Genomic DNA, 24,607 nt, shown 5'->3' with positions numbered 1-24,607 from the left:
ATATTCTCCATGTGTTTCGATAACTTGACAATGTTAACCATTTCTCTCACTGTATAAGCTCTGTCGTAATAAATGAATAATGATCTGAGCAAATTCATTATAGACAAAATATTATCTTTGTACTGCTGAAAATGGCAAAATATTTTTAGTATGCCTTTTAAGTGTGTCTTTATGACCTCAAAAATACAGTCCATATTTTTTCATTGTAGTCATAAGAAAGATTTTTAATGATTGTTTTGACAAGATTGTTGCATGTGCATCTTTTGCTAATCATATCAGCTCCTGATTGTATGGCCTGGGCAAACGATAAAAATGCAAAGCTAACTGCAGCATGGGCTTCCCATCAAGTGAAAGTGCAATTGATGATGTCATCGGTTTATACTGTGAGTGACTGGTGTAAAGGGAAATCAGGTCATTTTGGATAAAGGTTGACTGAATGTTCTCCTTACATATATTGCAAAATGTTGAAGAATGTTGGCTAGGATATTGTACACATACATAAATAAATGATAGAAATAATAACAAAATTGCATGGTCATTGAATTATATCCGACAAAGTCAGATGAAATATAGATGTAACCCTGTCCAGCTCACTTCTCACCCTGACTCATGTGCAGGCTAAAAAGGGAGCGTTTAGGTCCACACGACTGGCTCTCTGTACCCGTGCCAGGAGGCCAAGAGTGGATGATGGTGCCTGGCTTGGAGCCCGAGACAACATACCAGTGCAGCGTCCTAGCCCAAAACAAGCTTGGCACAGGACCCTTCAGCGAGGTTGTCACTGTGAACACATTAGGTGAGCATATTTGGTGCCTCTAGCCGAGGACAAAGGGATGATCGTACAAAAGTTTGTGTACTACTTTCACTCTGACATCTCTGCTTTGCATGCCTGCATTTGTGTGATCTGGTTCTCTGTGTGGTGTGCAACCATAGAGTGTGAAGAGAATTTACTTGTCTCCTTCCTTCGTTTGGTCAGTAGTTAACTATGCTTTTGGTATTACCTTGGTTTCATCATGGCTGCGCAGAGCTCAGGAAGTAGTTGTCTGTTTGAGTGTGTGTTGGCGAATGCGCATGTCAATTAGTGTCGGGCAGAACAACCCTTTTAGGTTACAATTTTGAATTGAATTGAATACAACTTTATTGTCAAATAGGTGTATGTGTGACATACAGCACAGATGAAATTTCTTCCCTCTCAACATAAAACAAGAGGAGCCGCTGCGGGTGTCCGCGCCGCCATCAAAAGAAAAGTTAACAAAAAAAAAGACAATCATCAATCATACAAGACAACACATGAGACACAGACAATTGCTTCCTGCTCATAATCACCACGAGAAGGCATAGGGACATGAACAGGGAAACAACTCAATGGGGAATATAAAGACACTGTGTAACACCATGCATAAGGTGCATCAGATTACAGGACGCACTGTCGGCTTTTGGGAAAGTTTAGTCCTTTTAGGTGCCCTTTATAGTGCGGAAAATACGATAAATACCTTGGAGAAAATGACTTTACAATAGTCAAGGGTTGCGTTCATGCAATGGTTTTCAAAGTATGACTGAAGTTAGATGATGGGAATGGTTTCTGAGGAGATCCATGCCAAATAAAAGTTTTATTGCACTGAGTCACTCTCATCGTTAATTTAGCTGTCAGATCTCAAGAAGAACTGGCTCGCGTTTCACTGTTGTCATGCTGCTACAACTTCTTACATAGCATTCATTTCATGTCTTAACCATGGAATTTTAAATGTCTTCTTTCAGTATTTCCTATAAGTACCCCTGAACCATTGGTGCTGCTTACCCCACCACGGTGCCTCACAGCCAATCGCACGCAGCAGGGAGTCCTTCTTACCTGGATCCCGCCCGCCAATCACACAGCACCGATCCAGCATTACGTTATGGAGTTTCGTTTAGGGGAACCATGGGAGGTTCTGGATGACGGCATCCCCTCAGGCGAGACAGAGATGCTCGCTCGTGACCTCATCCAGGTAAACACAGAAGACTGAGTTTCCTTGGTTCACTGTGCATGTAACACTCTTCCAAACCGAAAGGTTTGTTGTTAATGTGCTCCCACACCTACATTATTTGACGGGGTAACAGTTTGCAAGTGACACAGAGGAATAGTTGTGTCATGCAAGGATTTTGACTGCCCCTCATGCTGAAAGAATCCACAACAGACGCTCTTTTTGAGCAGTGAGTTATCTGCAGTGAGTTGCGCCCACGCTGCAGGCAAAATGAATCAATATAAATAATGAAAATCATTTTCAGAAGTCTCCTTCAAATATACTGTATGTGTGAGGTAAATAAAATCAACATATTTTTAATGACTAAAGTTCTGACGCTGACATTCTTGACGTCACATCGATTTCTGTTCAACTGCTTGCTGAAATGATTCTGCTGTAATACACGTTTGAGCTTCTGTCTGATGCTGACTCTTTTATCTCTCCTTGCATCAAACTGAAAACACCCACTCAGATTTCTTCTCCACGCTTGCACAACACACACATGCTTGAACCTTTTTTACGACTAGTTGCTTATTTCACTAAGATGATATCAACTTTTTTATATACAGTGGTAGCTCTACTTACGAACGTCTTTTCATACGAAATTATCAAGTTACGAAACGCCTCAACAGGAAAATATTGCCTCTAGTTATGAAAGAAATTTCAAGATACGAAAGGTAAAAATACAGTATGGCCTACTACTCGCAGCTCAGAGTTTCTTTAACGCAACATACTTATAGCTGCCCTGCCATTGACTATTACCGAGCATTATCCTGGCATCCCATTGGCTAAGAGGGACCTCTACTGTGTGTGTCTACGTGTATAGATATGTGTCCATGCAGCGTCCTCGTCAATCGCCCTCAGGCCAAGAGGAGTTCCGATAGTTTTACGTAAATGTGAATCCGCAGAAAAAGTGTTCACCAGTCAGGCGATCACTCACTGTGCTGATGTTTGCCTTGGACATTTTCAAAGTATTAAAAGGGCGACAAAAGCAAACATCCTTTGATCAGTTCTTTACAAAACGCCAGGCAAAAACCACCTCTGAGAGAGAACATGGACAAAAGAGGCCAAAAAACGGTGAGGACACAGTTAAAAGTTAAATGACGATCATTTTTATCCTTTATTCTTTGTTTTTTGCATTATGCACAACTCTCATTTATTGTACAATAATCCAATTGTAACATGTATTTGTTACATATTTTGATGCTTTTTATGCTTTAGAAAACATTTATGTCTGAATTTTGGGGAGCTTGGAATGGATTAGGGCATTTACATGGAAAATGCGTCTCTACTTACAAAATTTTTGAGTTAAGAAATTTCCAATTAATTTCGTAGGGAGAGGTACCACTGTATGGTTATGTTATTAAAGTAAAGTGTGATGTTTGCTGGCTGTTTTTTTTCATTGCTTTTGAATTGGCAGTTTGAAAGCATTGGTACTGACCAGGATAATTACCAGTAATTCAATTTCATTAACATTCAATTTAATTTTATTCTTGGCCATTTTTATATATATTATATTCGACAGTTCAAGTGTAGAACAATATCAAATAACACTACTTAACTACCAAAAATGGACAATCAATTCATATTTTTTCACATATCCATACTATTAGGCAGCCCCCATGTCTGCGTGTTGTTTTTACAAATTATTGACCAATCTAAAGTGTTGAAAATGGCTTGCTGTCTTTGATGATGCAATGTTTTTGGGGTCTCCTGAAAAGTGATGATTTTGGAGGTTAAAGCAAAATATTTGCTTTGGTTTGTTTAAGCACACTGGTAGAATGTTAATGATGGTTGATCCTTGACATTCTTGTTCTTCTTCTCTTAAGGAGGCCTGGTATGAGTTCCGTGTCATGGCCGTCATGGATGGCACGATCAGTGAGCCGAGCAACATAGTCGGAGTGTCCAGTACAGGTAAGGGGTTCTGCTGTGGAATGCTGATTTAGAAACTTAGAAACAAAACAGTCCTGACTGAGATGAAATGCAGTATTAGCTCAACTTTCTTGAAAACTTCGACAATACATGCTGTGAATTTAGTTGATTGGACCGAATTTGGAAAGGCCGAAACCTGTCTATGTGAGAGCCTGTGGTCAAGAAGAGCATTTCAAGGGACAACCTGACCATGAAGTCAGAGGAATTGTATGAAAATCTCTGCTGCTTTGATGGTCCCAATGAGCACATTTGTATCTGTAAATAGGATCTATAACAATAAGGTGCTTCGGATTATAAGGTGCACCTTCAATGAATGGCCTGTTTTAAAACTGTTTTCATAGATAGGGTGCACCACATTATATGGCGCATAGATAGAAGCTACAATAGTGGCTGTGGTTGCGTTATGCATCTACTAGATGGAGCGACGCTAAAGGGAATACAATACAATACAATACAGTTTCATTTATATAGAGCTTTCAAAGCCGCTGCAGCTGTAACAAAGCGCTTTACAGAACATTTCAAATACTACGTCCAAGAATTCAGAATATTGATCCATATATCAATCGCATCGGATTATAAAGCGCACTGTTGGCTTTTGAGAAAATTTCATGCTTTTAGGTGTGCCATATAGTGCGGAAAATACACTACATTGACTTACATTGTCAGCTGATCATCTTCTTCATTCAACACAGTTATGTTCAAGGGAGTAGGAAGAAGTAAAAAAACTTATCTAGTCCTACCCCGTTATGTGATTATATCTAATAAATCATTTTTATATCAATCAGAAAAGAAAAAAGTAAGAAGAAAGAAAGAAGTCTCCATTAAGGCTCATACTTTACCCTTAACCGTGATATTTTTACAACTTTTGGTTTATATCGGGATTATATACTTCCACACCCTGACACTCTTGTGTCAATTTTCTCTTGTATTCATAATGGATATTTATATACCTTTCTCTATTTATCAACTTAGTTCTGATTTATCATTATATTTAATGTTTTGAATTTATCATTTTAACTCTGATTGATGTAGGTTGTAGGTACTATTTTTTTGAATTTGTTTTTGAACTCAGCAAGCGATTTACTCATTTTCAGGTCCGTTTCGAGATTATTCCACAGATTGACACCTTTGATAGATACACTTCTTTGCTTGATGTTTGTTCTTGTTTTGAGTTTTTTGAATAAGTTGGTACCTCTTAAATCATAGCTGCTTTCTCGAATTTCGAAAAACTTCTGAATGTTTTGGCAGAGCAGGTTATTGTGTGCTTTGTACATTAATTGGGCGATTTTAAAGTCAACCAGGTCATAAAATTTCATCGTATTTAATTTGATAAATAGTGGATTTGTGGGTTCCGTATATATATCTACACCCTTGAAGCGTCTCAAATAGTCCTTGTTCAAAAATCATTACATTGTTCCAAATTAATGTGAAGCATCCTTGGATTATGTGAGCAAACATAGCAAGCTGCCAGAGTCAGCTTTTCACATAAATACCCGTGTCATGCTTTGAAAACACAAATGAGTAATTTAATAATTTACTTAATTTACTTTTATTGACTCGAATGCCGCTGAGGAATTGAGGGGGGGGGGGGGTGAGACAGAAGTGGCAAAAATACTTAATATAGATCTTTCTGCTTTTTGGCGGAATTCCGCTTTTTTTCCAGTCAAAATGGACCTTTTTTATATTGTTCCAAATCCGCTGAGAAAATTTTAGGGGGGGGGGGGCTGGTGTTATTTCTGGGCTGCCGGACTTACTTGTCTTCGGCAGACTCGGGACTCGTAATGTTTACAAATAAAGTTTGCAAGCATCCATTTTGAATACTGTACCGTTTTTTCCTCGCAAAACGTTAGTTTGTTGTTACTTCGTATATGGGCTAAAACCAATGTCTTATTTGTTGTGATTGGTTGCTATATCGGCAAATGCAGAATCACAACCAATCCGTGTTCGCCTTCCTAAACCCCTTTTCCGCGAATTCTGAATGGTTTTGCACAAGGGAAATAGTGTATTGAAATTACTCGTGTATGTAGTCTATATTAAACAAATGCCGAATGTTATCGAGACTCGTGACGAACCTAACGTGCGTCAGATTGATGCGGATCTGAAAAACAAGTTTCGATGGGACTGGTTGGATAGAAAGCTGATGGTGTCCCCAGTAGGAACCAGTAAAGAGGAACCATTGTCTGGGCTTGAGTCGGATTTCGTGAAAAACCTCGATGTCGCTGGTAGAGCTCTGTGTACAGTGTGTGACGATGTCATTCTATACGGAAAATGCATTCATAACCCATATATAGTAAACAGTTTGGGACTTCACTATTACTGTTTGAGGTAAGAATCAACAGCTTTTTATCACATTTACACAACATTTTATGAATACAAGTAATGAACAAATCTTAAATATGGCAGGGAATGTGTTTCCTTTTTTAGTTTTGATTTTGAGCAGCAAATTTGAAGTTACATGTTGGTGCTCACCAGGAATGCATAAGCAAAATTGCACAAAGGCCTGTGTCAAATTTTCACTTGAAAAAATAGTGATCTTGGGATTTTTTTCTGTGAATGTTTCAAGTAGTGTGTACATTCAATACACTTCATCTTTAGCATGTTTAGTATAACGTGCCAATTTTGTAAGCAAACAGGGAATGGTATTTCAACAAAAATTGTAAAATTTTGTTGATAAAATTAATGGTTTTAAGGCTTTAAAATCTCTAAAACCCATTAGCTTCCGGGGGCTTTGCGCCCTGGGTCCCCTTCCGGGTCGTTGCCTGCAGCCCCCAGACCCCCGGCTGATTTTCTGATTTTTTCATCACTAGCCACTCTCATCCCTGTTAATATTGTAAGATTTAAATGAAATTGCAGAAACGAAGGATAAAATCACAGTGAAGAAAACAAAATTGACGATCAAAAAATGCTGAATCACTTCCTTGCACAAAAAACTGACAAAAGTGAAGACCTCACTGTTGATGTTTCGAATGATACCCTGCAGCACTGTCATGTCGCCGTCCAGTCAATGAAGACTGACAGAGGGTACAATGTTGCCCGCCTGATAGCTTTCATCAACTGGCGCATAGAAATACCAAACAGCGTTTCAGAAAATGGATGGATGGACAGATAGATGGACAGATTTCGGAATCAGGCTGTAACATGACAAAATGTAGATTAAAAGAATAATAAAAAATGAATACTTTCCAAATGCACCATTTATGTTCACATGCAGTATAACATGTCAGGTTTATGTACTACATACTGACAAATGTTACACCGCCTCACTTTGCACACTCACCGCATCATTCTTCACCATGATATCATCCCACAACCTCAGTAAGTCGCCCCCCGACTGCTTCCATCCTGCTAGAAGCTTATTCGTGGGCCCATAACAGTTCGTCACTTTAAGCCTCTTCATACTGCACTTAGTACAGCGTAGTGCTCCTTCATCCAAGCCATGGCGCAACAGAGCAGCCCCACCCACTGTGAAAACCATGTGTTGTCTGGTTGGGGCAGCTTGTGTCTCCATGCCAACGATACACAGTCAGCCTGGGACTGGGTCACTCAGTTCACCACTTCCCGTGCACTTTTGTTTTAGGAGCAGATAGCATATTGTTGACAGTGAAATTTGGCAATTCAAACAAGAATGGACTGAAATTTTGAAATTAATTTACCCCCTTTGTGCTTCATATGCCAGGAGACAACAAGTATAACTGTGATAAAGATTCCCAATTTGAAACATCATTATGAGATGAAGCATAGGAATTTTGAAGAGGGATAGAGTTTCTGTGAGCAAAATAAACAGTTCTCAGATGCTGAAATAATAAAAGAGTGATTATTTCATTTGATTTTAGCGTGTGTTAGCTTTGCAATTTCTGAGCTTCTTTTTTTTTTGTGACATTAAAAACGAAAAATGCTCTGAACCCCCTTGTGATATATTAGCATTCATGAAAGTGATCGTGTTTTGCTATTTGTTTTACTGAATGTGAAAATTAATTTAGCTCATAACTTTTGGTTGTTTTGACTGTTACAGTATTATCGAATGTGGCTTGACCAACCCCAATAAATGGACCTTTGAACAACTAAACATTTTTTGTGGCCCTTTCAGATTTGAAATTGAGTATCTCTGCTTTAGAACATGGTTGTATGCTTATCGTCAGAATTCAAAGACACATTCTGCAACCATTTATAGTTGCAGTATGCCAGCTTTCATCTAAATTTAAACCTCTCAAAAACTTGATGTATGAAGCAAGTACATAATAGTTACTCAAAGCAGCAAACAGTCAGGAGAGTTTCTGACTGGCTGAAGTACTCTTTAAGTTCTCTGCTGCCCCCAACCATTATATTATACAGTTCTTTGCTGGGTAGCTACACAGAAGGCCATTTTCTGACTTAGCTGACTTCGGCCGAGGAGCTGGATCAATCATAGTACTGACCCAGAGTGAGAGACAACCGTTCATGCTCACATTCACACGTTCAAACATTTTAAGGTCCTGTTCTTCGGGACTCATAGTGCCCAACGGGAGCCCACACGAACACATGGACGGATAACTACCAGCACTTGCGTAACTAACCACCATCATCATACACTTGTTTTTGCTTATGCATTTTCTTTCTTATCTTATTGCTTATCTTTTTCTTGCTATTCATGCCATGACAATTCATATTCTTACTTCGCAGACTTCTTTCCTCCTCCAGAGCTGGTTGAGGAATCAGGGTTGGCGCGACCAGTTGTGGCTGGCATCGTAGCCACCATCTGCTTCTTGGCTGCAGCCATCCTTTTCAGTACAATGGCAGCCTGCTTTGTCAATAAGCAGCGGCGGCGGAAGCTAAAAAAGAAAAAAGGTAAGGGAGAAGGTCACCGGTATTTTTGTACCTAATACTGTGGATCCGTTCGACAGGGTCCACCATCCTTTTTAAAATTGGGAGCTACTTCTTGGGGTACAGAAAATTGGGAATGGCTATCAGTTGCATACACATCCCTGGAAGAACAAATTCACTCAAATTACATTACAAAAATGGTCATTCCTAATTTATATTCCTTGATGGGAAGAGATTGATCATGTTAATGATTTCTCACAATAATTACCAATGAATACAATACAATAAATACCTTCCTGATTGATATCATGTATTTTATTTTTTGCTAATTTTTAGCCTGAACTTTACAGTATTTCTAAAGTCTAAATAAATGTAAATATTCTGAGATGATTGATTTAAGATCATATCCCTTTTGCTGCGAAGGTTTGTGAGCGTCTATGATGGTAGCGAATGTTGATTTTTCTTCTGGTTTGTTCAAGGTCACAAACATTCGCAAAGATGTTTGCCATGCATTTGCAAAATGTTTTAAAGGTTGCAAAAAGGTTTTCTCATCGCCAAGAAATTTTGAATATGTTCACTTCAAACCTTTGCCGCTTGGTGTGATACAGATTTTAGATTCATTTTTACATCTTAAAGACAGACCAGCATCAAAATGAGTGTGCTTTATTCCATGATTTCTTCTTCAGTGATTGATTTGTTAAAAGTCATGACATTTGAACCAGTGAAATTTGCCAAATTTGTTTTCTTTCAGATCCGCCTCTTTCCATTACCCACCTAAGAAAAAGTATGGCCACGCCGTAAGTACACAGAACTCTATTGAAAAAATTATTGTTGACTACCCTAATCTTACCATAATTTTAAAACTTGTTTTTATTGTACAAACACGGTATGAGGTTTTGTTTTGTTTTTTTCAACTGTCAGGCCCATCAGAGTAGAAAGCAAAGCGAACCATTGATCAGTGTAGCAGAGGTTCCTAAGACAAATCACAGTCATCCTACATCTCCTTTCACCACCCATAAAACCTAAATCTGGATATTTAAAGTGAATTGCAATCAGATCATACAGGGATGATTAAAAAAAAAAGATCACTCTCTTCACTTCCAAATGGGAATCAATGTGAAATAAAGTGGCATTAAGTAACTTGGACAATAAATCTGATCGTTTTCCACTCGGATTTGAATAGTGAGGTCAAATCCTTTATTTTTACTGGAGACTGAAAACTCTGGAGGCGGCCCGGTGGTCGACTGGTTAGCGCGTTGACCTCACAGTGCAGAGGCCATGGGTTCGATCCCGGCTCTGGCCTCCCTGTGTGGAGTTTGCATGTTCTCCCCGTGCCTGTGTGGGTTTTCTTGGGTTTCCCCCCACATTGCAAAAACATGCATGACAAGCTGATTGAACACTCCAAATTGTCCAGAGGTGTGAGCGTGGATGGTTGTTCGTCTCTGTGTGCCCTGCGATTGGCTGGTAACCGGTTCATAGTGTCCCCCGCCTACTGCCTGAAGACAGCTGGGATCGGCTCCAGCACCCCCCGCGACCCTTGTGAGGATAAAGCGGATCGGAAAATGGATGGACTGAAAACTCTGGATTGGACACAGAACTTGGAAAACAGCATCCAGGGCTCGACTAGGGCATGAAATCAGCCCCGCTTGAAGTTTTTGGCTTGGACATGCCCTTTAGCAGAGCACAATGAATCAGTAATTTATTTGTCCCCCATATGAAGTTATTTTATTATTATTGCAAACCCAAAAGGTTTGTAATTATAGGGAGAGATTATTTCAATTCATGATGTGGGAAATTCAACGTTTACCATCATATTAAAAAAAGACATTACAAAATTTAATAAATGCGAGTATTTTGAACAACCTGGAAAAACTGCAACAAACACGACAATATGGGACTATCCCACCAATGCTTGGAATGCTTCCATCTCAGTTCTTTGAGTTCTAGCTATTCAGTTTCATTCAGTACCTTAAGGTTACATTTTTTGAGATAATAAACATACCACCTCCCAAGATAACCAAAAAGAACGGGCTAAACTGGCTTCAGTCATGCTTTTAACTGAATTAAATGATGGCAGCATACTTAAAATGCATGGACAAGCTGAGGCACTCCAATATAGAGGAGTTTATTGTCCATGCGTTTCACCTCAGTCTTCATCAGGACTTTTGAGGCATCACAAGAGTGCAGCACATTTAAATTAAAAAGCAGTCATGTCACAGTATCATGTGATCGATGCCATCCTGAGGGGAAAAAAATGCATGCATTGCACATTACACTACATACACAAAGAGATGACTGGAGAAAAGATCCAATGAACAAGTCAAGTCAAGTCAGTTTTATTGTCAAATACGTGCAACATACAGCACAGATGAAATTACTTTCCTCTCTCAACCACAGTGCAAACATATAGTGCATTGAAACATACACAGCTAAAAATAATGGCAGTAACCTAAACTGCATAAAATACATAAAGACATAAATATACAAATGTGAACAAATAAACATTAAATAGCAACAACAGAAAACCAGCGTAATTCCAGATTTACCAGAGTCCACTCTGCATTTCGTGCCTTGTTTTTCATGCTTCCTTCATGGTGGAAAAAAGTTTTGGTTTTATCTGAGAGCAGTGACTTGACAGACTGTAGTTTGAGTTTATATGCTGCTGCCCCCCCCCCCTCCCAAAAAAAATTCTAGCAACATATTTTTTATTGTTTTTAACGGCAGCACTGTCATCCTCCCTGTTTTTCTAATAACAGCTTCATGTTAAAAAACAAACGAACAAAGCCATAACCTTTTGTGCATTTTTATTAGTGGAAAATGTTCGGTCAATCATTATTTTAGATGTGTGTCAAAATTATAACCAATACAACCTTTTGGTAATGATGTGGGTAAACCCGGGAAGGGAAAATAGCAGCAGGTATTGAAAGAAACCTTTTGATAGCTTTAAAGAAAGCAATGAACTCGCGGAACATGACCAAAAGGAGAGAAGAGGCAACCCATCTATCAGCAAGAAGAATAGCTAGGTCAGAAAGAATTTACACAAACAGGCGTAAAATTTCTGGGATTAAAAAAAAGAAAAATTGTGAACTGTTGGCCCCTCCGTGAGTCGTCACCTTACCGTGGTGGAGGGGTTTGTGTGTCCCAATGATCCTAGGAGCTAAGTTGTCTGGGGATTTATGCCCCTGGCAGGGTCACCCATGGCAAACAGGTTCTAGGTGAGGGGCCAGACAAAGCACGGCTCAAAGACCCTTATGATGAGAAAAATATATGGACCAAGGTTTCCCTTGCCCGGACGCGGGTCAGGGGCCCCCCTCTGGAGCCAGGCCTGGAGGTGGGGCTCGTTGGCAAGCGCCTGGTAGCCGGGCCTACACCCATGGGGCCCGGCCGGGGACAGCCCGAAGAGGCAACGTGGGTCCCCCTTCCCATGGGCTCACCACCCATGAGAGGGGCCAAAGGGGTCGGGTGCAATGTGAGCTGGGCGGCAGCCAAAGGCGGGGACCCTGGCGGTCCGATCCTCGGCTGCAGAAGCTAGCTCTTGGGACATGGAATGTCACCTCTCTGGCAGGGAAGGAGCCCGAGCTGATGTGTGAGGCAGAGAATTTCCGACTGGATATAGTCGGACTTGCCTCCACACACAGCCTGGGTTCTGGTACCAGTTCTCTCGAGAGGGGTTGGACTCTCTTCCACTCTGGAGTTGCTCACGGTGAGAGGCGCAGAGCAGGTGTGGGCATACTCATTGCCCCCCGGCTCAGTGCCTGTACATTGGGGTTCACACCGGTAGACGAGAGGGTTGCCTCCCTCTGCCTTCGGGTGGGTGGACGGGTCCTGACTGTTGTTTGTGCATATGCACCAAACAGCAGCTCAGCATACCCACCCTTTTTGGAGTCCTTGGAGGGTGTGCTGGAGAGTACTCCTGCTGGGGACTCCCTTGTTCTGCTGGGGACTTCAATGCTCACGTGGGCAATGACAGTGAGACCTGGAGGGGCGTGATTGGGAGGAACGGCCCCCCGATCAGAACTCGAGTGGTGTTTTGTTATTGGACTTCTGTGCTCGCCACGGATTGTCCATAACGAACACCTTGTTCAAACATAAGGGTGTCCATATGTGCACTTGGCACCAGGACACCCTAGGCCGCAGTTCGATGATCGACTTTGTAGTTGTATCATCGGATTTGCGGCCGCATGTTCTGGACACTCGGGTGAAGAGAGGGGCGGAGCTGTCAACTGATCACCACCTGGTGGTGAGTAGGCTCCGATGGTGGGGGAAGATGCCGGTCCGTCCTGGCAGACCCAAACGTATTGTGAGGGTTTGTTGGGAGCGTCTGGCGGAATCCCCTGTCAGAAGGAGTTTCAACTCCCACCTCCGACAGAGCTTTTCCCATGTTCCGGGGGAGGCGGGGGACATTGAGCCCGAGTGGACCATGTTCCGTGCCTCTATTGTTGAGGCGGCCAATCTGAGTTGTGGCCGTAAGGTGGTTGGTGCCTGTCGAGGCGGCAACCCCCGTACTCGCTGGTGGACACCAGCAGTAAGGGATGCCGTCAAGCTGAAGAAGGAGTCCTATCGAGCCTTTATGGCCTGTGGGACCCCAGAGGCAGCTGACGGGTATCGACTGGCCAAGCGGAACGCAGCTTCGGTGGTCGCCGAGGCAAAAACCGGAGCGTGGGAAGAGTTCGGTGAGGCCATGGAAGCCGACTTCCGGACGGCTTCGAGGAAATTCTGGTCCACCATCCGACGTCTCAGGAGGGGGAAGCAGTGCACCACTAACACTGTGTACAGTGGGGATGGGGCGCTGCTGACTTCGACTCGGGACGTTGTGAACCGGTGGGCAGAGTACTTCGAAGACCTCCTCAACTCCACCAACACGCCTTCCTTGGAGGAAGCAGAGCCTGGGGACTCTGAGGTGGGCTCTCCTATCTCTGTGGTTGAAGTCACCGATGTGGTTAAAAAGCTCCTCGGTGGCAAGGCCCCAGGGGTGGATGGGATCCGCCCGGAGTTCCTCAAGGCTCTGGATGTTGTGGGGCTGTCCTGGTTGACACGCCTCTGCAACATCGCGTGGTCAACAGGGAGAGTGCCTCTGGATTGGCAGACCGGGGTGGTAGTCCCTCTTTTTAAAAAGGGGGACCGGAGGGTGTGTTCCAACTACAGAGGGATCACACTCCTCAGCCTCCCTGGTAAGGTCTATTCAGGGGTGCTGGAGAGGAGGGTCCGTCAGGAAGTCGAGCCTCAGATTGAGGAGGAGCAGTGTGGTTTTCGTCCCGGCCGTGGAACAGTGGACCAGCTCTACACCCTTAGCAGGGTCCTCGAGGGTATGTGGGAATTCGCCCAACCAGTCTACATGTGTTTTGTGGACTTGGAGAAGGCGTTTGACCGTGTCCCTCGGGGAGTTCTGTGGGGGGTGCTTCGTGGGTATGGGGTACCGAACCCCCTGATACGGGCGGTTCGGTCACTATACCACCAATGTCAGAGTTTGGTTCGCATTGCCGGCAGTAAGTTGGAATCGTTTCCAGTGGGGGTAGGACTCCGCCAAGGCTGCCCTTTGTCGCAGATTCTGTTCATAACCTTTATGGACAGAATTTCTAGGCACAGCCGAAGCGTTGAGGGGGTCCGTTTTGGGGGCCTCAGTATTGCATCCCTGCTTTTTGCAGATGATGTGGTGCTGTTGGCTCCTTCAAACAGGGCTCTCCAACTCTCACTGGAGCGTTTCGCAGCCGAGTGTGAAGCGGCTGGGATGAAGATCAGCACCTCCAAATCTGAAACCATGGTCCTCAGTCGGAAAAGGGTGGAGTGCCCCCTCCGGGTCGGAGAGGAGATCTTGCCCCAAGTGGAGGAGTTCAAGTATCTTGGGGTCTTGTTCACGAGTGGGGGCAGGAGGGAGCGAGAGATCGACAGGCGGATCGGTGCAGCGTCTGCTGTGATGCGGACGTTGTATCGGTCTGTCGTGGTGAAGAAGGAGCTGAGCCAAAGGGCGAAGCTCTCAATTTACCGGTCGATCTACGTTCCAACCCTCATCTATGGTCACGAGCTACAGGTCGTGACCGAAAGAACGAGATCCCGGTTACAAGCGGCCAAAATGAGTTTTCTCCGCAGGGTGTCCGGGCTCTCCCTTAGAGATAAGGTGAGAAGCTCGGTCATCCGGGAGGGGCTCAGAGTCGAGCCGCTTCTCCTCCACATCGAGAGGAGCCAGATGAGGTGGCTTGGGCATCTGATTCGGATGCCTCCTGAGCGCCTCCCTGGTGAGGTGTTCCGGGCATGTCCCACCGGGAGGAGACCCCGAGGAAGACCCAGGACACGCTGGAGAGACTATGTCACCCAGCTGGCCTGGGAACGTCTCGGGATCCCCCGGGGAGAGCTGGAAGAAGTAGCTCGGGAGAGGGAAGTCTGGGCTTCCCTGCTAAAGCTGTTGCCCCCGCGACCCGGCCCCGGATAAGCGGTAGATGATGGATGGATGGATGGATGGATGGTGAACTGTTGGACTGCAAATGAACTCAGAGGTCTCCAGAAACATTTGGATGGATATGGGGGAAATGCCACCAAAATGATGATTTAAAAAAAAAACAACAACAACAACGGCGTACATGAGGGACAAGAAATGTAATTTTTTAGACTGGCCAAGATAAGTGACTTAAACTTTAGCTGGCTTACTGAAGTAAGTCATCCTCAAATAGAACCAATAATTGAAAGGTCAGACAATGAAAAAGCACATTTAAAGAAATTAAATGTGTGCAGTGGCCATAATATTGTATATATTGTTCAGGATAACTCAATATTAAGTTTCCTGCTAGCTAAGCATCTGATGCAGATGTAAACACCTGGGAATAAAACCTGCAGAGTTGATATGTCTAATATTCGTCTTTTGAGAAACCAAATGTTTTCAGTTTACAGTCGAAAGATAGAAATTGACATCACTGTTCCAGTACTTTTTGAGGGGTAGTGTTCTTGTTGTTTTTCGTTTTGTTTTTTTTGTCACATATTAAACATCCACGGTAATTTATACGTGATGGTCCAACAATTACTTTCTCTCTTGCTCTTATCTCAAGTTCCAGTTCCCCTAATATTAAAGGACCTTTGTTACTCTCCATTCTCTGTGATTTGACATTTCTTCATCCCATCTAGCATTTCCTAACTTCTGTATATACCAGTACCAGGCTACTGTATTTTCCAAGCACTCCTTTTTACCCTTATTCCGCCTTACTCTCTGATCTCCCCCAATTTTACAGGAGTCCAATTAGCCTCATTCCCAGTATTGAGCATTATTGGGAGGGGCTGGATGCAAGTTGGTACAAACCCAAATTTTCCCGTGCAGAGTGAGTGCCAAACAGTCCAGTCTCCCTTAAAAATTGCACACTCTGTTCACCTTGGCACCTTTGTTTGATTCCCAGTCCAAATATTTGACCCAGCTGCATGTTCTGAGTCGAATACACCCACAAGGCAACAACAATACTGTTTGTGGTTTTTCCTCAGTTGAACATATTGAAAATATTTATTCTTGATGAAAATATCCCACACTGCAACTGTTATTTGTCTGTTTATCTAGAGTCAAGTGAAAAAAAAAGAACACAATTGTTTTATTCCCTTCCACTGCTATGCAGATGACTGCCAGATCTATGTCCCACTGAGCAAGAAAGACGCCTTCTCATTAAGGCCACTCCTATCCTGTCTGGAAGAAATCAAAACCTGGATGGCACAAAATTTCTTGAGATTCAATGAAAAGAAGACAGAGGTGATATTGTTTGGTCCCAGTGGCCCTTGTACATTCCATCCTGTAGACTTGGGCCCCCTGTCTCCTTATCTTAAGTCAACAGTCTCAAACTTGGGCCTTAAACTGGACAGTGATTTCAAACTCGATCGGCAAATTGGTGCCGTTGTTAAATCCAGCTTCTTTCACCTTAGACAGCTGGCCAAAATAAAACCTCTCCTCTCACATGAACACTTTGAGACAGTAATTCATGCCTTTGTCACATCCCGGCTCGATTACTGCAATGCCCTTTACTTTGGAGTCAGCCAGTCCTCCATTAAGCGCCTTCAGCTGGTCCAGAATGCCGCTGCTCGCCTCTTGACTGGTACTCATAAGAGGGAGCACATAACTCCTACTCTGGCATCCCTTCACTGGCTCCCCATTCATTTCAGAGTTATTTTCAAGATCCTCTTATTTGTTTTCAAATCTCTGAATAATCTCGCGCCACCTTACCTCTCTGAGCTCATCCGCCCCTACACACCTGCCCGGCGCCTCAGGTCTGTGGACCAGACCTTATTAGAAGTACCAAGAACTAAACTGAGGCTCAGAGGGGATCGAGCCTTTTCTGTTGCTGGTCCCTCTCTCTGGAATGACCTCCCACTGAACATTCGGCAAGCCTCCTCGCTGCCCATCTTCAAAACCCTCCTCAAAACTCACTTGTATTCTTTGGCATTCGACTCAGCATGACTTAGATTTGTTCTTGGTTTTACTGTTTGGTGCTTTCTACCGCCTTTATTACCGATTTGTCTTACTGTTTATTGTGCATGTTAAATTGCTCCATGTACAGCACTTTGTATGCAGCGATGGCTGTTTGAAAGTGCTCTATAAATACTGTTGACTTGACTTGACTTGACTTATGTCTCAAAAGCCATGGTAGAGTCCAGCTCTCACTGGAAATGAATTTAACTTATTGCCAGCAATCCGGACCAAACACTGACATAAGTCATACATAGCCTGAACCGCCTCAGGAGACTGATATTGATACTCATACTCTGGTTAGGCGAACTCCCACGGACTGCTGACTCTGCTGAGGGCGTAAACGGTTCCACTGTTCTACGGCCAGGACTAAAACCTCACTGCTCCGCTTGAATCTGAGATTCAACTTCCTGATGGACCCTATTCTCCAGAACCCCTGATTAGACGTTACCAGGGAGGATGAGAAGTGAGAGCCCCCTCTACTTGTAATACACTCTCCAGTTCCTCTTCTTAAAAAGGTGGACCACCATTCCGGTGGTCCAATCTTGAGGCACCTGTCCCCAAAGTCCACAAGATGTTGAAGAGGTGTGTCAACCAGGACAACCCCACAACATCCAGAGCCTTGAGGCTGATCTCCTCCCCCTCTGGGGCTTTGCCATCGAGGAGCTTTTTAACCACATCGGTGACTTTAACCACAGAGATAGGAGAACCCACCTCAGAGTCCCCAGAATCTGCTTCCTCTAAGGAAGGCATGTCGGTGGAATTGAGGGGGTCTTCAAAGTATTCTCCCCACAAACTCACAATGTCCCGAGTTGATGTCTTGACTATACTCAATATTAATGGTGCACTCCTTCACCCTCCAGAATTTCCTTGAAGCCCTCCAGAAGTCGTTTTCCTTGGCCTCACCGAATTCCTCCTATTCCTTTTACCTCAGTGACCGTCAAAGCCGTTTTCTAATTGGTCAGCCGATTGCTGTCAGCTGCCTCCAGAGTCCGGGAGGCCAAAGTGGCCCAATAGGCCCACTTCTTATGCTTGACAGTTGGTATTTCATGCTACCGTCTAAAGTGAAACCAGCGCAAGAAACACAGAGACTTAATGTCGGGGAAGTAGATGAAAACAGTGGAGTTGAACAAAAAAAACGTTTGCTCGTGGAAATTGTCCGGTAACTTCCTCACATTGGCCGGTGATCAAAAAGTTAACAAGATATTGTCACCTTCGAATATTTTTAGAAACAATTATTCCATCATATATTCCCTTGATTTATCAAATAATCTGAAATGATTTATTTCATATTAAAGTGTGTTATGAAATAATTTTTATCCTATTACTGTCTGTCAACCAATTGTTGTTATTTGGTGATTGAAAAACAACAATTAAACAACTAAGCAATGGAGTGATGTACCCATCAAACTTTTCGAAGCTGATTCAGTTCCTGATTTAGTCATTGTTGTCCAAAGTAAAAGCAGATATTTGCAAATGACATTTCTGCTTAGAGGTAAAACTTTTCATCAGGCGCATCATGGTGGAGGGGAATACCCAGGGATGCGATTGGATGCTGCAACTCCCTGTCTTGATCCAGATGAAAGATGTAGTTGGACTTGCTGTCGTATATTCCATTAAATAGAAGTTGAAAAAGATTTGCAAATCATTCTATTCTCTTTTTCTTTATGTTGAATGCAACATCCCAACTTCATTGGAATTGGGGGTTATACTGCTAAGTATTTAAGCTTTCTTTACTTAAATGACAGTGCTATGACAAACGCATATCTTTAGTTTTAGGTTGTTAAAGCAATATGTAGCAGGATAAATCATGTTACTATCAAGGTAGCAATTTCATCAAATCCATATTGACATTTAACAGTGAAATATGCAGAGCGACATTTTCATGAACAACTTCATTAACAACTCGATTTCGACTTGTTTGCATCAATCAGACATGATTCAGAGGAGTTTTTTTCAATTTGGCAAATCTGCTCAAAAATTTAATTGATTTTCTCAGGCTGCCGACACTTCGATTCATTACAAGAAACAACTTCCTTGAACGTATGGTGAGCTGTTACGCTTCATACAAACAGATGTGGTGGGGTAGCTAGATTCTCGTTACAAACACAGCATTGTAAAAAATGATAATTATAATACTTTATTTAGTTGCATACTTTTACAACATAACATTTATGTGCACACAAGAATGGTTATGTAAGAAAGTCAATCATTATAAAGTGGAGATATGACATTAAACACAGTCACGATATATCGAAACATAATTTCTTTCAGATAGTTCACATTTTTCCATGATTGGAAACATGCATGTATTTATGTATTTATTTTAACATTTTGGACAGTAACAGAGTCTTGGTCTCCGGTAATGAATTTGAGAAAAGGGTATTTCCTTGTATTAATGCTAACAAACAAATTTGTTGTTGTCATTTTTATGCATGAATTGTATATCCGTGAGCGATTCTGTTCTTTGTGTACCCTTCAGGAATCCGTCACAGAATTTTTTTTTTAAAACTCTCTGACAAGAAGTAAATGAGCAAATATCTGACAGACTTCCCATATAAACTATGTTCCTCTTGAACCTGGTTTTACCAGTGGGCCAATTGTGTATTTTTGGGGAGCTGGTTCTAAATTTTCCAGCCGAATTGGACAGATGACTGCACTACATTTTTACATGTATTATATTCTTCTTCTTCAGGCAATCTTCAGGAAAGGCGAGTCCAGAAAGCATTCGCTCAAAGACATCCCTATCAGAATCATCTGAGGATAGTCATGAACAACATGGGAAGAAACCACCCTCAAGTCCAGGAAAGAAGGAGGAGTTGTCTCTGTATAAGAAGACCAAAAGAGCAATAACAAGCAAGAGATACACCATCTCTAAGCAAGAGACTGAAGCAACAACACCTATTGAACTCATCAGTCGCGGCCCAGATGGGCGCTTTGTCATCGATCCCACTGATGCAGAGTTTTCTGTCAAGCCCCGCCGAATTGAGGGTTTTCCTTTCGTGGAAGAATCGGATCTCTATCCTGAATTTCGGCAGTCGGATGAAGAGAATGACGATCTTAGGCCTCTTCCACCAGTTATGGCCCCCCTTCGGCCTCACCAGATTTCACCCATCTCCAGTCATGAATCCTTCCTCCAGCCTCCAGCCTACAGCCCCCGTTTCCAGAAGCCCTTTGAAGGTATGACTATCATGGAGAGCAGTCGACTCCAGGCCACGGGGCAGATTCGAGGCTCTCTCCATCACAGGGCTTTCTATGGCTACTTGGGCTCGCATAGGGATCATGATCCCCCTCCTCCTTTTTACATGACCGATACTAGTCCGCTGAGCTCTGTCATGTCCTCCCCTCCATACGTGACTGAAAGTCCCTTTGGTTATCCCATGATTCCAGAGGAAATGGGGGAGGGTGATTTCACACAATATGCTGTCTCTGGCTTCCCTTATCCTCTGACACTAGGGTCTTCCTCTCATTCACCAGAATTTTGGCGGGGAATGGATTTTACATTTTCAACCGTGGAGGGGCCCCAATTCATTTTTCCACCTCACCACTCTTTGCATCTCCGCCATGATTCTCCCTATCCACCCCCACCACCTGTTCTTCCCCTTAGTGCTTTCCAGACCTCCTCCCTCCCAATGCCCACCTATCCATCTGTATTGCCACTCGAAGCACCACAGAGCTACTCAAGCAAGTCTCCCAGCAAAGCCAGGCCTCATGGCTCTCCAGCCAGGCATTTAGCTATGCAAGAGGCTCAAATAGGGCAGCTAAGACGTACAAGCCACGGTATGGGTGTTCCAGTTATGCCTTACACTGATCCAATGGCCCATATCAGACCTAGCACCCTCAGTAGCCTGGATACCCGATGGTTTGAATCGACCCCCCATTTCAGTCCAAGACAAGCTCGTAGGATGGATTCTGGTGTGCATCCGGTGGTTCTCCAGCCCTCTCGACTTTCCCCTCTCACCCAAAGTCCCTTTAGTTCTCATGAGGGATCCCCTGAGATTGTTGTACGTCCCCGGCCACGTCCAAACCTTATTCAAACTCCCATACCCCCAGAGATGTCTGAGATTAACCTCCTACCTCCATCCACAGTCACCTTCTCAAGGAGATCTTCCCCTTCTTCCTCACCTGCACTAGGCCAGGGTAGCAGAAGGTCCAGTCCTAGCTATCGTTCCCACATGGCCTTTGCTTCATCTGCAACCAGCTATCCAGCTTCCCAGTCCCCATCGCCACCCATGGAAAGCAGGAACATATTTGGGCAGGTGCCATCGCACAGGCGGACCGAGGAGGAGATCCTTCCATCCGAGCCTTCTCCATCCCAGTTGTCAGCTTCAGGGTAGGTGCATCAGCCATGTAGGTAGGGATTGAGTCATCCGCCCAACCCATAAGCTTTTAGTGTGACTTCACTTAAATATTTTGCTTCCTAATGTAGCGTGCAACAGTTGAAATTAGAATTTGAAAACAACAAAACATCCTCTTAGAACAGTACCTACCTATTCTACACATTATGTACATAAAAAGCTGTACATAAAATGTATGTATATTATATATGTCGCTCACCAACTCTAAAACTTCTTTCGATGAATGCTGCCTTGGTATTCTATCAAAATATTTTGTCACAGCAGTATTAAGGAGCAGTCAAATATGCTCAATGCATTGAATCTTTAAGTGAACGTAATTTAAAACAATCAGCTATACTCTGTATTGCTCCACAGTTTACGTCTGACCTTAATGAACTTCAATCTATCATTGATGACAAGCGATATTTTTTTATTTCTAGTGGAGTGATTTTTATTTTATTTTTTTGCCACACTCCCATTAAATTCTGTTGATCGGCAGACATCAGCTCAGGGTCCTTGTCTCCATTTAGATCATACATTATCTTGCTTCCACCGAACAGGAGGAATTCCCTAATATTCATCAAATTGAATCCCCAGATAAATATCCATTGTTATGTCTAGATCCAAGCGTTTGAGGATGCCTGTGTCATGCAGAGGGATGCTTTACGAAGAGTTCATCTTGGCAGGCCCTGCGGCCCATCCTCGGCCTGAGTAACCTGTTTTCATTACCAATACTCCCCCTCCGCCTTTTCAGATGCTTTCCCAATCTAACTTTCCCTTCTGTTTCTGTAACCCTTTTCTCAATGATTCCTTTAATTGCCTCACGACAACCTCATTCCCAAGGGCAGGTTGTTGGGCCAAGTGTGTCACAGGGCCTGTCCGCTTCTCATGTTCCGCAATGTTTTCATCATTATGAATTAGGGACAGTATGGTAAGTTGATTTTAATAGCTCCTGGAGTCTTACGTGCTTTGTTTTTGATTGATCTCAGCTATCTGGGCAGCGTTGTTGTGACCAAGTCCTCTACACTGCAATAGGTAAGGGTTGGATCCATGTCTGAAAGGGGAGGGGTTAGCAGGTGGGGCTTTTTTGATCACCTCGTCCTTTAAAGGGGAATACAAGAGATGAGTCTTTGCTCAATTTTTGCTTCCCTCAGTCAACTGTAGCTCATTTCAGTGATTTTTTTTCTTCTTATGTTTTCGCAAATTAAGCATTGGTATTCGTACTAGGTGCTACAGTCGGAAGACATTGAATATCAAGACAAATGTATCACCAACATATTTATGTGGCCCGTTGGTTTAATAAGAATAAGAAAACCTTTATTTGTCTCTTCGCAATCTACAGCAGCAAAATTGGAAGGAAGAAGTAGAAAAAGAAAACATAAAACATTTGCATGCACAAAATAAATGTTTAAAAAAATGAACTGTACACAGTACAGAATGCAATATAAAATATAAAATAAATGATATAAGCATATATGCAATTGCATATATGCTGCATAAGGTGGCTGTGCTATTTACAATGGTGGGTGAGTTCAGGTTTTCACGTATTAATTCAGCAGCCTGACAGCAACGAGCGGCGGTACCTCTCCCTCTTGCAGTGTGGGTGTAACAGTCTCTGGCTGAAGGAGCTGCCCAGTGCTGTCAGGGGGCCGGAAGGGCCTGGGAGGGTCTGTCCATCATAGCTGTTAGCTTAGCTAGAATCCTCCTGTTGCCCACCCCCTCCAGTGTCCAGGGAGCAGCCCAGGACATAACTGGCCCTCCTGACCAGTCGGCCAAGTCTCTCTCTGTCCCGGGCTGAGATGCTGCCTGACCAGCAGACTATGCCAGAATGGATGGCTGAAGCCACCAGAGTCATAGAAGGTCTTAAGGAGTGACCGCTGAACCCCAAAAGACCTCAGTTTCCTGAGTAGGAAGAGCTGGCTCTGTCCCTTCCTGATCAGGGCGTCCGTGTTGGGGGATCAGTCTAGTTTATTGTTGAGAAGAACACCCAAGTACTTGTAGGAGGTCACCCTCTCGATGTCCGTACGCTGGATGTTCATCGGTGCAGGTGAGGACTGTTTACTGCAGAAATCCTCAACCAACTCCTTAGTTTTCCCGGGGTTGATCTGGAGGTGATTCTGCAGGCACCAGTCCACGAAGTCCTCTGTCAGTCCCCTGTACTTCCGATCATATTTTTCTGTAATGAGGCCGATAATCGTGGAGTCGTCAGAGAACTTCTGAAGGTGGCAGGTTGCAGTGATGTACAGTAGCTGAACTCCGAGGTAGAGAGAGTGAACAGGAATGGAGCCAGGACAGTCCCCTGTGGCGCCCCAGTGCTGCAGAAAAGCCTGTCCGACTCACAGCTCTGTGCCCTCACGTACTGTGGCCGGTTTGTGAGCTAATCTCTAATCCATGATATGAGATGGTGGTCCACTCCGGCGTGCTGCAGTTTGTCCCCAGTAGGTTGGGCTGGATGGCGTTGAAGGCACTGGACAACTGATATCATTAACTGGAAGTGTAAAAATACTTTCAGTAGTGTCAAACTATTTAAATGACACAGCCGATGAACAGAATAAAGAACGACTTGATTATCCCTTGACTGACATTGCCTTCGCATCCTGGGAAAAACATTTAGGCATCAGGATACCATGACTGACTGAGACTCATCCATCCATCTTCTACTGCTTATGCGGAGACGGGTCGCGGGGGCAACATCTTTAGCAGTGAAGCCCAGACGTGTCCTGGGTCGTCCCCGGGGCCTCCTGCCGATGGGACAGGCCCGGAACACCTCACCAGGGAGGCATTCAGGAGGCATCCCAATCAGATGGCCAAGCCACCTTATCTGGCTCCTCTCGACATGAAGGAGAAGCAGCACGACTTTGAGCCCCTCCCGGATGACCGAGCTTCTCACCTTATCTCCAAGGGAGAGCCCGGACACCCTGCGGAGAAAACCCATCTCGGCCGCTTGTATCCGGGACCTCGTTCTTTCGGTCGCGACTCATAGCTCGTGACCATAGGTGAGGGTTGGAACGTAGATCGACCAGTAAATTGAGCTTTTGGCTCATCTCCTTCTTTACCACGACAGACCGATACAAAGTCTGCATCACAGCAGACTCTGCACCAATCTGCCT

General features: G+C 43.7%; 1 protein-coding gene across 3 annotated transcripts in view; it reads left to right on the top strand.

The window, feature by feature from the left end:
- igsf9bb (immunoglobulin superfamily, member 9Bb) overlaps positions 1–24,607 on the top strand; it is a 100,235-nt gene that overhangs the window by 63,043 nt on the left and 12,585 nt on the right. For 2 of the 3 annotated variants that reach the window (XR_015103073.1, XR_015103072.1), the window contains exons 13-18: positions 618–793; positions 1,756–1,982; positions 3,827–3,911; positions 8,589–8,753; positions 9,481–9,526; positions 19,856–22,532. Coding sequence is in view for 1 of the 3 variants with exons in the window: in XM_086131110.1 (XP_085987236.1) it covers positions 618–793; positions 1,756–1,982; positions 3,827–3,911; positions 8,589–8,753; positions 9,481–9,526; positions 19,856–21,493 (2,337 nt within the window). In the remaining 2 variants the exon portion in view is untranslated. The remainder of the gene's footprint in view (positions 1–617; positions 794–1,755; positions 1,983–3,826; positions 3,912–8,588; positions 8,754–9,480; positions 9,527–19,855; positions 22,533–24,607) is intronic. The other variant, XM_086131110.1, reaches the window with a different exon arrangement.

Source organism: Hippocampus guttulatus, chromosome 15 (genome assembly GCF_054856545.1).
Source record: "Hippocampus guttulatus isolate MCC_2025c chromosome 15, RoL_Hgut_1.0, whole genome shotgun sequence".
Classification (NCBI taxonomy): domain Eukaryota; kingdom Metazoa; phylum Chordata; class Actinopteri; order Syngnathiformes; family Syngnathidae; genus Hippocampus; species Hippocampus guttulatus.
The sequence above is the reverse complement of the archived record's forward strand: the minus strand, read 5'-3'. Positions and strand labels throughout refer to the sequence as shown.